The sequence below is a fragment of the Aphelocoma coerulescens genome, chromosome 22, assembly GCF_041296385.1.
Source record: "Aphelocoma coerulescens isolate FSJ_1873_10779 chromosome 22, UR_Acoe_1.0, whole genome shotgun sequence".
Taxonomy (NCBI): domain Eukaryota; kingdom Metazoa; phylum Chordata; class Aves; order Passeriformes; family Corvidae; genus Aphelocoma; species Aphelocoma coerulescens.
In genome coordinates, this window is record NC_091035.1 from 1033038 (window position 1) to 1048297 (window position 15260).

General features: G+C 63.4%; 2 protein-coding genes across 3 annotated transcripts; one reads left to right on the plus strand and one right to left on the minus strand.

The window, feature by feature from the left end:
- Window positions 1–175: 175 nt before the first annotated feature.
- On the minus strand, window positions 176–6109 carry PROM2 (prominin 2). Its single transcript, XM_069035580.1, has 23 exons — window positions 5878–6109; window positions 5643–5692; window positions 5317–5519; window positions 5085–5205; window positions 4828–4891; window positions 4660–4749; window positions 4344–4543; window positions 4187–4261; window positions 4037–4100; window positions 3761–3920; window positions 3487–3639; window positions 3021–3144; window positions 2407–2498; window positions 2246–2330; window positions 1995–2141; window positions 1816–1887; window positions 1650–1742; window positions 1487–1540; window positions 1065–1145; window positions 802–870; window positions 570–659; window positions 331–437; window positions 176–239 (listed from the first exon to the last, which is right to left on the minus strand). Exons 1-23 carry the CDS (start codon window positions 6092–6094, stop codon window positions 176–178), a joined length of 2475 nt encoding a protein of 824 aa, XP_068891681.1. The 5' UTR covers window positions 6095–6109.
- Window positions 6110–8911: 2802 nt separating this feature from the next.
- Window positions 8912–15133, plus strand: DUSP11 (dual specificity phosphatase 11). 2 transcript variants are annotated; one of them, XM_069035581.1, is made up of 9 exons: window positions 8912–8961; window positions 9557–9632; window positions 10405–10536; window positions 11023–11146; window positions 11590–11650; window positions 11939–11985; window positions 12167–12242; window positions 12784–12909; window positions 13653–15133. In XM_069035581.1, exons 1-9 carry the CDS (start codon window positions 8927–8929, stop codon window positions 14722–14724), a joined length of 1749 nt encoding a protein of 582 aa, XP_068891682.1. In that variant the 5' UTR covers window positions 8912–8926; the 3' UTR covers window positions 14725–15133. The 2 variants fall into 2 exon arrangements, with proteins under 2 accessions (XP_068891682.1, XP_068891683.1); XM_069035582.1 differs by lacking the exons at window positions 11939–11985; window positions 12167–12242; window positions 12784–12909.
- Window positions 15134–15260: the final 127 nt, after the last annotated feature.

Genomic DNA, 15260 nt, shown 5'->3' on the forward strand with positions numbered 1-15260 from the left:
CCCGATCTCCGGGCGCCCCACACCCGGGAAGGACGCCAGACCCCAAAGGACACCGAGGAAGAGACGTCAGAGGGATCCAAAGCCCTGAGAGGCGACAGAGGGATCCGGAGCCCCGCAGTGCTTGGGCACGGCTTTGTGGGAGCTCCTGGGGCACCGCACCCGGCAGAGCCCCGTCCTAGAGCTTGAGCGCCGTGACACGGGGGATGTGGAACGGACAGGTCTCCTCTGAGCCCGTGGAGCTGCAAAGGAGAAGAAGAAAGCCCGGGGGGCTGGTCAGGGAGGAGCCCACAGCCCCCGTCCCCGTGTCCCCCGTCCCCGCCCGCCTCTCACATGAGCCGGTTGCGGATGGGGCGGAAGTGTTTGGTGAGTCTGACGGCGAAGATGATGTTGGGGATGAGGAAGAAGGTGCAGCATCCCAGGCTGAACCAGAAGGCGTTCTGCAAGGAGACGCCGCGGGGCTGAGCCGTGCGGGGAGGGCACGGGCAGCCCCCAGGCTCTGGAGGGCTCTGGGGAGCCTTGGTGCTCCCGTGGGTCCTCGCTGGACCCCCATGGAGGGCCGGGATCCCTACCCAGGGGTCAGCGATGCGGTCGCACAGGATGACCCGCCCGTTGTCCAGGGCCGTGGCGAGCGGCTGGCACGAAGCCACGTCCTCCCTCAGCTGGAACAAGGAGCAGGGACAAGGCATCAGCCCACCCCTGGCTCCTGGGATGTATTCTGCCGCCTCGGCTCGGGGATCCATGAGGGATCCGTGGGGGCTCCTGCGCCCCAAGAATCCCCGCGGGGTGAAGGGGAGCGCTCACCGTCTGCCCGACCCAGTTGAGGTACTGGGTGAAATAGCGCAGCTCCTTCCTGGTGAAGCAGCCGAGTTCCTGGGCAGAGGGAAGGCAGCATGGAAGGGAGAGCCCCCTCTTCCCAGCCCGGCTCCAGCCCCGCTCCAACCACCTCCGGCTGGGAAATGAGGGCTGAAGGCTCCCGGTGCCCTCCTGCAGTGCCCTGTTCTCACTCTTTCTTTCCGGCTGCGGGAATTCTGCACCCCCCGATGGTTGATCCAGCCCCGCCTCACCTGCCGGAGGATCTGCTGGGCTTGCACGGGCAGCCGGGCTTCCACCGAAGCCGTGGTGGCGAGTGTCCTCTTCACCCGCTCCTGGGGAAGCACGGGGGGGACAGGGCATCTTTAGGGCCCAGAGCAGCGGGAGGGGTGCCCGGGGGGTGCAGGGAGCACTGCCGAGCTTCAGATTGGGTCTGGTTTCTTTCAAATTGGGTCTGGTTGCCGGAGGGCAGGGAAAGAGGGCTGTGCCCTGAGCAGGAAAACGCCTTTGCAGGGCGATTTCTGATTTGCAACAGCAAATCCTATCACTAAAGGAGACCGATTCTCCTGGCTGGCATTTTTCCTGGCTCTCCCATCACCCTGCAACTGGGTTTTTTGGCAGATGGGACCCCGGGGGCACCTCATGATTTTTGGGGCTGGAAGAGACTCACGAGTACCTTGAGGTGCGGTGCCAAGCGGGAGAGGAACTGGACGCTTTCCCCCAGCTTTGCCTGTGTGACAGGGAGGTGAGAAAGGTTCAAAAGCCCCGTTGTCCCCTTCAAGGGGACACCGCCGGGCAGTGCCAGCGGCACCACTGCCACCAGCCCGGCACGGACTCACCACCAAAGCCTCCTGCGACTGCACCGTGGAGTTCTGCATCTGCCACAGCGCCCGCGCCTCCGCTGCGAGCCGCCCGGCCACCGTGCCGTTCCTCTGCGGGGGGACAGCGGGGTGAGGGTGTCCCCCAGGGCACCGAGGGATCCCCACTGCCCGCCCCGCCGCTCACCTGCATCTTCTGCAGCCCCTCGAGGTTCCTCGCCAAGCCGGGCAGGCTGGTCTGCACCACGGGGTTTTTCATCTGCAGGAAAACCGAGCTGGGGGCTGCCCAAAATCCAACCCCGGCAGGCGGCCCCGGTGTGGGACACATCCTGCAGTGGGGCTCAGCTCGCTGTGAGCATCCCTCACCTCCTCCTGGAAGCGCCCGTAGTCCACCTCGTCCACTCCGCTGCGGGCGAAGGTCTCCAGGTCCTGCCTGCCCTCGCTGCGGAGGAGCCGGACATCCCCCAGGTTCGCCGTGAAGTCGCCCAGGCGTTTTTGGAAATCAGCCGTGTACTGTGAGGATCAGACCAGGGAGTCTGCAGCGCTCCCAGTAACCCCAGTAAAGCTCCTGCATCCCCCTGCCGCTACCAGGGGCCCTGGCTGGAGCCAGCCCTCACCTTGGGGGTTTTTAGGTGCTCATCCAGGTCGTAGGACCTGTCGAGCTGCAGCACCTCCCAGAGCCCCGCGCCGCTCTTGCACTCCCTGAAAGGCAGAGGGACGTCGGCAGAGTGATCCCAAATTGGCCCCCGCTGCACGGGGGGGCTCCTGCGACCCTCACCGGTACGCGGAGCTGAGGTTGGAGTCCCTCCTGAGGTTGAGCTGGCGGGTGAGGTTCATGGACGGAGGGAGATTCCCGGGGGTGTCAATGAACTGGGACAAACAGGAGGAGAAACAGGGTCAGGGTAAGGCCCAGGTGTTCCCAGCAGTGATTTTGGGGGTGCTCTGCCCTTGCAGGTGCATCCTGGGGTGGCTCATCCCAGCCTGAGCTAATTCTGCCTTTATTTGTCCATTCCCCACTGAGGAGCCTTGCTGGGTGTGTTTGGAGGCCCTGTGCTGGGACCCACCTGTGTGTGGCACTGCCTTGGGAAGAGTCCTGATCCCATTCCCCTTCCCCCAATCCCTCTCTCAGCCCCATCACACCACGCTGCCAGCCCCAAGCACCCCAGGGATACCCAAGGACCAGGGAGCAGCAATCCCGCAGGAAGCGAATTAACAGCACAAGGGCAATTCCCAGCTGATGATGCAAATCCAAGGAGCTAATCCTAAACTTAGTCTTCAGGTCTAGGATGGGGCTTTTCTGGTCGGGTTTAGGGGGAGGACACAGAGCCTTTGGAGGTGTTTTGATGTAAAGCAGAGACTTAAGGGGCGATGGGTGGATGTGTGGCCACCCACCTTATAAATCTCCTGGTTGACCCAATTCCTGCAAACCAGAGTCTGGATGTTGCCCCCAACCAGGAAGGTGGCGAAAACCAGGAGGATGAGGAGCCAGGAGAACAGGAAAGCCAAGCCCACGCCGCTGAAAGAGGGAGAGGAGGCGCCGGCGGCGGCTTTGCAGAGCCGAGCGGGCAGGAAGGGACCTGCCCGTCCAGCTGCAGCCCCGCGGCTCCTTCCCGAGCCCGGGCACGCCGGGCTGGGCAGGGCCCTGGGAGCGGGGTGTGCCGGGCAGCGGGGCCGGGGCGCGGGAGCTGCCAGCTCCCAGGGAGGAGCAGCTTCTCCCAAACCTGCCGGCGCAGGTGGTGGCTTCAAAAGCTTTTCCGCTGGGACGGCTCCCAGTCCCTCCCTTGGCTTTACCCTTCTGGATTGTGTTTTGGGGGGGTGTGAGATGGAATGGCCCCCCAGCACCCAGAGAGACGCTTACACCAGGAGAAACTTGGCGCCAGCTTCTCCTCGGCACTCGTAGTCGCTGGGGTCCTCCCGCTTGGAAAGCCCGTACGCCCCCAGGGCCATCCCCGTCACGTTGCAGGCGAGGATGAGGAGGATGATGGAGCACAGCACCGTGCCCGCGATCCACCTGGAGGGAAGAGCAGCAGGGCACAGCCTCGAGATGCGGGGCTGAGGCACCCGGGGCTCGGCGAGGGCTCAGGGCCCTTCTCCGCTGCACCCCCTGCAGCCCGTCCTGCTCCCAGGGTCACCTGTACCGCTCGAAGCGCTCCGCCTCCCGCAGGTACGGCTGGCTCCGGTCCTCGGCCTTCAGCAGGGCCTCGCTCACGGGCCGGGTGTAGTCGGGGAAGGGGAAGCTGTCGGCGATGGACTGCACCTTCTCCGCCGTGCGGGCCAAATCATCCCGCAGATCTGCAGGGCCAAGGCTGTGCTGGAGGGGTGGATGGTCCCTGCATCCCACCCTATGTCCCCAAACTGGGATTCGCCTCATGGAGGATGTCCCCACTCGCTGTGGCAGCTCCACTCACCCTGGATGACCTGCGCCATCCTCTCCACGGCCAGCTCCGGGATGGAGTTGAAGGTGCCATTGCCCTGCGAGGAAAGAGGGGGTGCTGAGCAGCTCAGCCAGAGCTGCCTGCAGGTGCTGGACCCCCCCTGCTTCACCCCGACCCCCCAACCTGGCGAATCATCTCCGCAAAGTCACTTCGGGGCAGGCCGGCCAGCGCCTTCAACACCTTCTCCACCGACGGCACCTGGGAGTGGAAGAAGGAGCCCGTGAGCCCCGGGGCAGCCGGATGGGGAGGTGACGGTGGGCGACCAGGGCCCTGTCCCCACCTTGCCGTAGTCGGCTCCCAGCTCCAGGCTCTGTGCCCTGCCCAGGACGCTGGCGCAGGAGGTGCAGCGCGGGTCGTCCAGGAGCGCGACCACGCGGCGCCTTCGTTCCCGCAGCGCCGGCTCCAGCTCGGCCCGCGCCGCCGCCAGCGCCCGCGCCGTCCTGTCGAGAATCTGTAAATGGTGCAGCGAGGTCTGTAGGTCTTAAAGAGAAAGCCCAGGGCTAGGTCACGCTGCTCCGCTCGGCTGCCCCGGAGAGGCTTCGGCCCCGGCCCCGGTCCTGTCCCCGGTCCCGGGGGCGGCCGCGCTCCGGCCGTACCTCCGGCCCTGTCCTGCAGGTCCGCCAGCGCCGCGTAGGTCATGGCCTTGAGCTGCGCGTGGATGGAGAGCCCCACGCTCCGGCTGAGCCCTGCAAGGCACCGGCGCCCCGTCAGCACCTCATTCATCCCCGGGGGAAGCTCGGGGTGCTGCCCGGCGCGGCGCTTACCACCCAGGTCGGAGATTATCTGCTTTCGGGGCACCTCGAACTTGTCCACCACCATCTGCACCCCCTGCCAGGAAAGAGGAGCCGGTCAGCCGGGGGTAGCAGCCGCCGGGAGGGGAGGGAGCCCCACGCTGCCATTCAAAATTCGGTTTTAATGCAGCCGCGTCACCTCCTCTTGCCTGCCAAACTATCCCCTGGGGGAAACGCGGCCATCCCTGGGCAGCGCCCCATGCCGGGGGCGAGGCCGCTCGGGGACCCACCTGGGGGACATTGGCAAGGTGCTGTCGCAGCGTGCGCAGGGTGGAGGGCACGGCCCCCAGCCCCGGCTCCATCTGCCCCTTCACCCGCTGGTTGGTGACGAAGGCGCAGGTGACGCTGATCCTGCCGGGAATAAGCAGGCGGTGACGGGGATGCCCGGCAGAGCCTCCCCGTCCCGTAGGACACGGTTCCCCCCACCCAGTGCGAGTTTTGGGCGTGATTTGGGGGACTCACAGGATGATGAGGGAGGTGAAGGACAGGCAGGCCAGCAGGCAGCGGCGGCGGCAGCCCAGCGAGCGCCGGTGGGCGCGGAGGCGGCCCCCGCACCGCCGCCGGCTCCGGCAGTAGCAGAAACACATCCCGGCCACCGGCACGGCCACGGTGAAGAGCAGAGCCACCGCGGCACAGACGACATAGCCCAGCTCGTACTGCACCACCTGCGCCACGGGAGAGCCTCGTCGGCACCTCTGCACCGAGCTCGGGGTGCTCCGTGTGCCCAGGTGCCCCGTGCCAGGGGGATAACGTCCCCACGGCATCCCCCGCCCCATGTCCCGGCTCACCTGCGACGTCCGCACCGAGCCGGGGTCATTCAGGGCCGTCCTGAGCAGCTCTGCAAAAAATAATCATGGCACTGGTCCCAGCCGATGCACCCCCAACCTTCCCGGGGCAGCAGCCCCGGGACAGAGGCAGAATCCTCTTCCTGAACCCCTCGGGACCCCTGGAGCACCCCGGGCGCGGGGATTGCAGCCAGCAAACCCGCCGAGGTCCCGACCCCCGCCGCAGCTCGGGGCTCACCTGTGGGCAGCGGGTTTTGCTGGATGAGGTCCAGGCAGCGCCGGACGAGGCCGTAGAGGGGATCGAGCGAGCTGGGCACGCGGTGCAGCGCGGGCACCCGGATCTCGGCGTGCCTGTCGGTGAAGCGGAGGACGGCTCCGGGGCTGGCGGGGTGGCACGGCTGGGTGGCAGCGGGGTGCAGCAGCGCCCAAGCCAGCAGCAGCCCGGCCGCCCGCATGGCTCCGGCGGTGGCGAGGAGAGAGCCGGGGGCTCCGTCAGCCTGCGAGCGGGCGGAGGGGCATTCCCGGCGCTGGACGGCTCGCTCCGGCTGGGCTCCTGCTCCGGGAAACCTGCCTGACGGGTCAGCCGCCGCGCAAAGCCAGACGCTGCCGTGGCTTGTTCCCCCCACGGGCTCCCCGGGGCGGCTGGGCTTGGCGGGGCTGCGCGGAGGCGTCTCCCAAACCATCCCAGGCCTGTTTCGCAACCCCCGGCATCCCTGAGTCACCGCCGCGGGGTCCCCGCTGTCAAGGCTTTTCCCAAAACCCATGGCAAAGCCTCCCCGGGGTTTTGGGGAGGGGGACGGGGGGTGGTGGACCCCCTGGCCTTGGGCTGGAGGGTGCTCGTCCCCACCACAGCCAGCGTGGAAGGAAGGATCTGGGATTTGGGGTATCACTTGGGGGAAAAGCCCTTGTGGGGGGATCCTCATGTGCGGATGGGGCACCTGGGGGGCAGAATCGCCCTGTGGAAAAGCATCCCGAGATCCGGGATAGCAACAAGAAGGGAAAATAAGGGGGAACACACGGAGGGGGCGCGGTGAGGCCCAGCTGGCGATGCCCACTCGCCGGCCGGCTGTGAGATGAGTTTTCCAGGCTCAGCCAGTGCCTGTCTCACACCCCGAGGCGGCCGCGGCTCCTTCCCAGGGCCGGATCCTAGTCCCCGGCATGGGTCGAGCGCTAATTACAGGCTCGGCTGGAAGCGCAGGAGGTTCAACCTGATCTCTTGGTGCGGGGGGAGCAGCCCCGCTGTGCCCAGACGGCCGCAGGGCATCCCGAGAGCCGCGACCCTGCTCGGCCGGGCGGGTCCGACCGGCCCTTCCCCACCGCCGGCTGCCCACGCCCCCGTCTCCGCGGCGTTGATGCTAATCCCTGTGGTTCCCCTCCCTCTGGAAAAGGGGCTTTCCGCCCAGCTGGAGATGCCGGCAGCTTTTTTCCAGGCTGGTCCCCACCACCCGCTTGGGAACGGGATGTTGAGGACAGGAAAATCCTGCCCTGGCTTGGCTTGTCCCATCCTGGGACAAAATTGCCAGGGCCAGGAAAGGCTGGGATTTTTAACACGGCTCGTTTAGATGTGGATGTGTCTGTGCACGGCAAAGGGGCCCCGGCTGCCCACGCCGGGTCTGGGGCAGTGATGGGGATGCCAGCAATGATTTCCCACTGCGATTTCCCATTCTCACGATGATTTCTCAACCCCAGCTTTGATTTCCCATTCTCACGATGATTTCCCAACCTCGATTTCCCATTCCCATGGGGATTTCCCATTCCCACGGGGATTTCCCATCCCCACCATGATTTCCCATTCCCACGACAATTTCCCATCCCACCACGAGTTCCATGTCCATGATAGTTTCCCATCCCCCCCCAGCTTTCCCATTCCCATGGTGATTTCCCATACCCATGATGTTTTGCAGGGCCAACAATCTTCCATCCCAACAATGACATTTTTGGGGGTGGAGGTGATTTTCATGTCCAAGGGGAAGGCACGGGGTATCACCAGTGACCCTGCGGCATGTGTGTGCTACCCCGCCCTGCCCCAGCGGTGGGAGGGGATGATTTTGGGTTGGTTTTGTCCTCTCCTCCTGCCCCTGGGGATGCTGATACTGGGCAGTAATGCTGGTCCTGGCACTGGAGTGGTGATACTGGTACCGGGGCAGCGACACTGGCATGCCGATGCTGGTTTGGTACTGCGGCAGTGATGCTGGTGCTGGTACTGGTGCAGTGATGCTGGTTTTGGTCCTGGTGTGGTAACGCTGGCACTGGAGCGGTGACGCTGGTTCGGTCCCAGGGCAGTGATGCTGGTTCAGTGCTGGTGCAGTGACGCTGCTTCTGGAGAGGTGATGCCAGTTCGGTGCTGGTGCGGCGACACTGGTATGGGAGTGGTGCCGCTGGTTCGGTGCCGGTGCGGTGACACCGATACTGGAGCAGTGCCACCGGCTCGGTGCCGGTGCGGTGACAATGGTATGGGAGTGGTGCCGCCGGTTCAGTGCCGGTGCAGTGACGCTGATACCGGAGCGGTGCTGCCGGTTCGGTGCCGGATCGGTGCTGGTTCGGTGATGCTGGTACTGGAGCGGTGCCACCGGTTCAGTGCCGGTGCGGTGACACCGGTATGGTAGCAGTGCCGCCGGTTCGGTGCCGGTGCGGTGACACCGGTATGGGAGCAGTGCCGCCGGTTCGGTGCCGGTGCGGTGACGCCGATACTGGAGTGGTGCCGCCGGTTCGGTGCCGGTGCGGTGACACCGGTATGGGAGCAGTGCCGCCGGTTCGGTGCCGGTGCAGTGATACCGGTATGGGAGCAGTGCCACCGGTTCGGTGCCGGTGCGGTGACACTGGTATGGGAGCAGTGCCGCCGGTTCGGTGCCGGTGCGGTGACACTGGTATGGGAGCAGTGCCGCCGGTTCGGTGCCGGTGCGGTGACGCCGGTATGGGAGCAGTGCCGCCGGTTCGGTGCCGGTGCAGTGACGCCGGTATGGGAGCAGTGCCGCCGGTTCGGTGCCGGTGCGGTGACGCCGGTATGGGAGCAGTGCCGCCGGTTCGGTGCCGGTGCGGTGACACCGGTATGGGAGCGGTGCCGCCGGTTCGGTGCCGGTGCGCTGGCTCGGTCCGGGCCGGTGCCGCCGCTCCGGGGCTGCTGTACCGCCCGTTACCGCTACGCGGCGCCATCGCCCCACAGCGCCGCGGGGGGGGCCGTGACCCCTGCCGGGGGCGTGGCTTTCGCGGGGGGCGTGGCCTCGCGCGGCTCCGCGGCCCTGTCGGCGGGGACGGAAGTGACGTCACGAGCGGGCGCCATCGCCATCATGGCGGGCAGAGGGGCCTCGCGTGTCCCGGAGCGGTGAGTGCGGCCCCGAGCGCGGCCCCGAGCGCGGCCCCGCCGCCCCTCCCGCGCCTCCTCCCGCCCGGGGGCTCCCGGACGCTGCTCCGGGCGCCGCACCGGCGGGAGGCACCCAGAACGCGGCCGGGCCCTGGCAGCGGCGGCGCCGCCGCGTGGCAGCGTCACATGAGTGTCGTGGGGTGGGAGACGAGGGTCTGTGGGGCTGGAGAGTCTGCAGGGTTTGTCTGGCCGGGGTGGGTGTTGGGGGTCCCTGAGCCGGGGGGGGTTTGGGAACCGTGGTCCCGGTGGGGGTTTGAGGGTCCCCAGGGTAGGGCCACGGTTCCCAAGCCAGGGTAGGTGTGAGGGGCCTGGGCTGGGGGGAATTGGAGGGTCCCTGGGCCGGAGAGAGTTGGAGGGGTCCCCAGGGCAGGGGGTTTGAGGGACCTTGGGTCGGGGTGGTTGGACGGGCCCCGGACGTGGGGGACTGCGGGGGTTTCTTGCCAGAGGGGGCTGAGAGTCCTCGGGCCTGGAGGGGATTTGTGGTTCCCGGTTCTGGGGGTGTTCGGGGGTCCGGGCCGGGGGTCTCTGTCCCCGTTTGACACCTCCGTGGGTTCAGGTGGACCGACTACATCCCGCTGGGCCGGAGGATGCCGGGCACGCGCTTCATCGCCTTCAAGGTGCCCCTGAAGAAGGTGGGTGAGCACCGAGGTCCTGGGCCAGTTTGGGCTGGATCAACTGTGGAAGGCATCTCTTTGTGGGGATTCCTTGAGTGAATTGCTGAGGAACTCAGTGTCAGAGCCGGATTTCGGGAGTGGGGGCTGTGGGGGTCGGGCTCTGCTCCCAGGGAACAGGGACAGGAGGAGAGGGAACGGCCTCAGGCTGGGCCAGGGGAGGCTCGGGTTGGACACCAGCGGGAATTTCCTCATGGAAAGGGCACTCAGGCCTCAGAACTGCCCAGGGAGGTTTGGAGTGCCCATCCCTGGAGGTGTCCAAGGCCTGGAGGTGGCACTCAGGGCTCTGGGCTGGGGACAAGGCAGGGATCAGGCACAGCTTGGACTCGGTGGTGTTTGAAGGGCATTTCCAGCCTCAGTGGTTCCGTGTGTTTGAGCTGCAGCTCTGCTTTACAGCTCCCACCTGCAAACCTGCAGTGCCTGGCTCTGTGTGGCACTGGGGGCTTTTGCCACAGTTAAAGTTATCACTCGCCCCTGGGAACCCTCAGCTGAGCAGCCCCAAAGCTCTGAGGGCCTGAGCAGGTCCCTGCCCGTGGAGCTGGATGAGCTTTAAGGCCCCTTCCAGCCCAAAGCACCCCGCAGTTCCGGGAGCAGGCTCCCGTGTTGCTCTGCTTCAGCCTTTGCTCCTTGCCTGAGTGCTCCTCCCCGATCTCCGGGACGTTCTGGAGCCTCTTCCCACCCATCCCACCCCACCCGAATTCCAACAACTGCTCTAAACCACCGCTTCCTGCAGAGCTTTGATCGGAACCTTCTGCCAGAAGAGAGATTTTCCCCTCACGACCTCATCAGGAAAGTCAAGGAGCGGAAGGAGGAGCTGGGGCTGATCATCGACCTGACGTACACCACGCGCTACTACGGGCCCGAGGTCAGTGCTGAGGGAGCGCCAGAAGAGCAGCTCAGGGCAGTGTGAGGGCCTGGAACCCTCTGGCAGGGGATGAGGTGAAGCCTCGTGGGCCAGCAGGGCCTTTCTGATCAAGTGTCCAAGCCCCAGATCCTGTTTGTACCAGCCCAAGTTCGGGGGTGCTGTTAAGCTGGGGTTTGTGGGCTCTCCTGGGTGAAGAGCTGATTGCAGACGCCTTTGGCTGGGTGGGTAATCGTGGAAAAGGTGTTTCAGGCTCTGGTGTGTGCTTCCTCCTCCCCAGGCAGAACAAACAGCCGAGGCAGGAGAAGTGATCTGGAATATTGGGCTCTGCCAGGGGAATGAAGCAGGAGTTTTCTTACCTAAAACTGTGTAGCTGTTCTTTTGGGCTTGGGGGAAAAACTCATCCTCTTCTGGTTTATTGCCTGGGGTTCCTTAATTAGTGAGAATCCCTGTGGCTTTTCTGGGAATGACTGAGCTCCTTCCCCGCAGGAGCTGCCACCCACGCTGCGCTACTCGAAGATCCTGACCATGGGGCACGAGATCCCCAACAGACGGACCATCCTGCGCTTCAAGTACATCGTCAAGAGGTTCCTGACAGACAACAAAGACAACGGTGAGCGTGGCTTTCCCTGGCTCTGCTGCCACTGGGATGGGCCAGCAGGAATTTCTGCTCCTCCTCTTGGCACAGGAATGTCAGGGCAGTAGGGTGGGTTTTCCTGGTGGAGGAATTCCCGTTGGCTCTGGTAATCCAGGCCAGGCTGGACACTGGGGCTTGGAGCACCCTGGGACAGTGGGAGATGTGCCCATGGCACTGGATGGGCTTTAAGGTCCCTTCCCACCCAGAGCATTCCAGGATTCTGTGATGATTCGAGCCTTAATTGAGTTGGGAGATGTGAGATTGTGCAGATGAGCTGAGCCAGGAGTGCTATTTAGACATAAACACAGTGACGTGTGTGGTGATTTCTGTTCATTGTGTTGGCGTCCCTGCTGGGGGCTTGGTGCAGATGGGGAGATTTGGGAGGAAAAGCACCTGAATGTCACCTGTGTGCCTTACAGATAAACTCATCGGGGTGCACTGCACACACGGCCTGAACAGAACTGGCTACTTGGTTTGCAGGTGAGTTGGTTGCCCTTGGTCAGTTGGGGTTAAGTGGTGGCAGTGGTTTCCAGGAGGAAGCAAGAGTCGGGTGATCTGTGTGACCCCAGACTTGCAGGGCTTTCCAGCTTTTGTTGGGGGGAATTCTCCATCCCTGAGTTCAGCAGCCTGAATGCTGCTACTCCATTCTGGCGTGTCAATAAAAGCTTTGAAACTCCCCAGTCCTTTTTTTCTGTTTAAATCATCACCACCTCGTCAACGTTTTCATGGTTAATTGTGTAATCAGAGCTTTCTTGCTGCTCTGTGCAGGTACCTGATTGATGTTGAGGGCATGGAGCCAAATGCTGCCATAGAGTGTGCGTATCCTGCTCGGCTGGGGAGGTTCAGTGGGGTTTTAGATGGTCAGGAGGTTTGGGGGAGCTCCAGGGAGGGAACTGTGTCTGGGTGAAGGGGTTAAAACCCTTCTGAAGGGTTTTAGTTGCTCAGCAGCCCCGAGGGTGACTTGTGTTGCTGTAACTCAGAGCTGCCTCTCCCCAGTGTTCAACAAGTCTCGGGGACATGCCATAGAGAGAACCAACTACATCCAGGATCTTCAGAAGAGAGCCCTGAGAAGGTGAGGCCGGGTGTTCCGGGAGTGAGAGGTGTGCCCAGGGAGAGCTGCTGGAGAGGAGCAGCCCGGGAACCTCGGAGTGGCTCCGGGAGGGGAGCTGGGAGAACAGCCAGGGCAGGGGGAAATGCCTTAAAACTCCCAGAGGGCAGGGTTCTGTGGGATACTGGGAAGGAATTCCTCCCTGAGGAATGGTGAATTCCTGAGGAATTCCACCCTCAGGGTGGTGAGGGGCTGGATGGAATCCCCAGAAAATCTGTGCCTGCTCAGTCCCTGGCAGTGTCCACGGCCAGGTTGGAGCAGCCTGGGATAGTGGAAGGTGCCCCTGCCCATGGCAGGGAGGGGACTGGGTGGGATTTAAGCTCCCTTCCAACCCAAACCATGCTGGGATTGTAACTGGATAAAGATCCCCAGGCCTGTGGCCCTTTCTGGGTGAGCAGGGATTGAGTGTGGAAGAGCTGATGCGATCCCTCAGTGAGTGAGTGAAAAACTCACTTCTTCCAGTGAAAACATCTGGAGCTCTCTTTTAAATTCTCTTCCAAAGCAGCTGTGAGCTGAAGAATTTGGGCTCGGATCTCCTCAGGAAAAAAGGCGGCGCCGCAGCAAAGCCCCAGAAGCAGCTGCTCAAACCCCCCCAGCACCGCTCGGGCCAGCCCCCCCCGGCAGTGCCCAGGTGGGTGTTTGCCCCTTCCCCTGGGTGTGCCCTGAGCTCAGCAGGCTCAGGGAGCTGCTTCCTCCCTTTGGAACCTCTGCAGCTGGGTTTTTACGAGCTGCAGCTCACCCCGTGCTTTGCCAGCTCTGGGAGGACGTAAAGAACCTCCCCGGAAGCTGGCGAGAGCCAAAATGGCAACAGTGACGTTCCTGTGCCCACAGCAGCAAAGCTCGGCCTGGGAAGGACGTTCTTGTGCCTGTGGGTGTGGAATGACATCGCTGGCGGGGTGGGAGCTGGCTCCCAGCGGGGCTGGAATGTTCTCCAGCCGGGAATTCTCAGGGACTAACAGATCTCGGGTGCCCAAGTGAGGGAGCTCTTCCCTGAGCTGGCGACTCTCCGTCTGTTCTGGGCTTCTCCTGGAACACGGGGTGCGGGCAGAGAGCTTCCCCCAGCTGGGAGATGCCCTCTGGCAGCTCCTGGCTGTGGGGGGGAGCTCCCAAACCACCTCCAGGACACGGGTGGGAGCCAGTGCCAGCTTCTGGCACAGCTGTGGCTCCTTCACCTCCTCCCTCGGGGGCACGGGGAACATTCCCTGATGAAAACCTCCCTTGCTGTCAGCATTCAGGGGCGCAGCTGCTCTCCAGGTGTTCTTCCTGCACGTCCCACCCTTCAGGCTGCAGGAGAAGGCTCCAGGTGCACCCAGAGGGGCTGAGGGCATTCACAACCAGCCCTTTTTGGGTGCTGACTCCCGAATTTCCTTCCAGGAACCCTGTCAGCACCAAGAAGAAGCAGCAGCCTGGCTCCAAGGCTCAGGCACAGCCCCAGGAGCTGGGACAGCGGCACAGGGCCCTGGAGCAGAGGCAGCAGAAGAAGCTGGAGCAGAGGCAGCTGGAGAAGCTGGAGCAGCAGAAGAAGCTGGAGCAGAAGCAGCAGAGGCAGCTGGAGAAGCTGGAGCAGCAGAAGAAGCTGGAGCAGAAGCAGCAGAGGCAGCTGGAGAAGCTGGAGAAGCTGGAGCAGCAGAAGAAGCCGGAGCAGACGCAATTGGAGAATCTGGAGCAGAGGCAGCAGCAGAAGCTGGAGAAGCTGGAGCAGAAGCAGCAGCAGAAGCTGGAGCAGAAGCAACTGAAGAAGCTGGAGAAGCTGGAGCAGAGGCAGCAAAAGCTGGAGCAGAAGCAGCAGAAGAAACTGGAGCAGAAGCAGCAGCAGAAGCTGGAGCAGAAGCAACTGAAGAAGCTGGAGAAGCTGGAGCAGAGGCAGCAAAAGCTGGAGCAGAAGCAGCAGAAGAAACTGGAGCAGAAGCAGCAGAAGAAACTGGAGCAGAAGCAGCTGGAGAAGCAGGAGCAGAAGCAGCTGGAGAAGCTGGAGCAGAGGGGTTACAAAAAAGAGAGAAAAGGACTTTTTATACAGGCAGAGAGTGTCAGGCCATGGGGGGATGGTTTTAAACTGCCTGAGGACAGGGATGGATGGGATATTGGGAAGGAATTGTTCACTGGGAGGGTGGAGAAGCTGGAGCAGAGGCAGCAGAAGCTGGAGCAGAGGCAGCTGGAGCAAAAGCAGCAGAGGCAGCTGGAGAAGCTGGAGCAGAAGCAGCAGAAGCAGTCAGAGCAGAGGCAGCTGGAGCAGAGGAAGCTGGAGCAGCTGGAGCAGCCAGAGCAGAGGCAGCCGTGCAGTCTGGCCCCGAGGAACTGTTGCATTTCCCCACCCCCCAAGAAGAAGCACAAGGGACTGTTCCCCCCCCCGAGCCCCCAGCCCTGCCCGCCCCAGGAGCCCACAGGCGCCAGGAAACGCCGGCACCGGCGCAGGAAACACGAACTGAGGCAGCAGGAGGTGTCCTGACAGCGCCGGGAACGCTGCGGGAGAACCCTGCGAGCAGCGGCTGTGACTCAGCCAGGAACTGCCAGCCCACGTGAGGGGCACCTCAACAGGGCTGGTTTTTAATCTCCTGTTTTTCCTTGCTCCCCCACCACCACCCCGTGCTTTTACAAGGAGTTTTTTAATCCAACGCTGTGCGGAGTCTGATCCACGAGGGATGCAGAGAATTAAAATAAACGCAGACTCGACCGGAGCTGCAGTAATCCTAAGGAAACTTCCTCGAGCATCCCTGTAACATTCAACAAAACGGGCTTTTGTTGATTTCTTCAACACATAATGAGAAATAGGATTCGGCCTGAAAAGACGAGATTTTTTTTTTTCTCCTTTTTACCCACTTTTTGCTAAAGTAAATTTCCACAGTGTGCAAATTTGAGCCTGGGTGTGCAGCAGTCATTTCCTCCCGGACGGGCCTGAGGGGCCCGGCAGGATGCGCGCTGCGGCTCTGAGCTGGGCGCGGGGGTCCCGGGCGGGGGCTTCGCTCCGTTTTGGGGTGAGAACGG

What these genes read in the sequence shown, in the direction of transcription:
- PROM2 (XM_069035580.1), bottom strand. Translation starts at nt 6,094, where the DNA reads ATGCGGGCGGCCGGGCTGCTGCTGGCTTGGGCGCTGCTGCACCCCGCT. An exon ending in AGCACCTAAAAACCCCCAAG is followed by an intron (nt 2,142 to 2,245) that starts GTGAGGGCTGGC and finishes TGATCCTCACAG; the next exon opens with TACACGGCTGATTTCCAAAA. An exon ending in AGGGGCTGCAGAAGATGCAG is followed by an intron (nt 1,743 to 1,815) that starts GTGAGCGGCGGG and finishes GTCCCCCCGCAG; the next exon opens with AGGAACGGCACGGTGGCCGG.
- DUSP11 (XM_069035581.1), top strand. Translation starts at nt 8,927, where the DNA reads ATGGCGGGCAGAGGGGCCTCGCGTGTCCCGGAGCG. An exon ending in ACTGGCTACTTGGTTTGCAG is followed by an intron (nt 11,651 to 11,938) that starts GTGAGTTGGTTG and finishes TGCTCTGTGCAG; the next exon opens with GTACCTGATTGATGTTGAGG. An exon ending in CAGAAGAGAGCCCTGAGAAG is followed by an intron (nt 12,243 to 12,783) that starts GTGAGGCCGGGT and finishes CTTCCAAAGCAG; the next exon opens with CTGTGAGCTGAAGAATTTGG.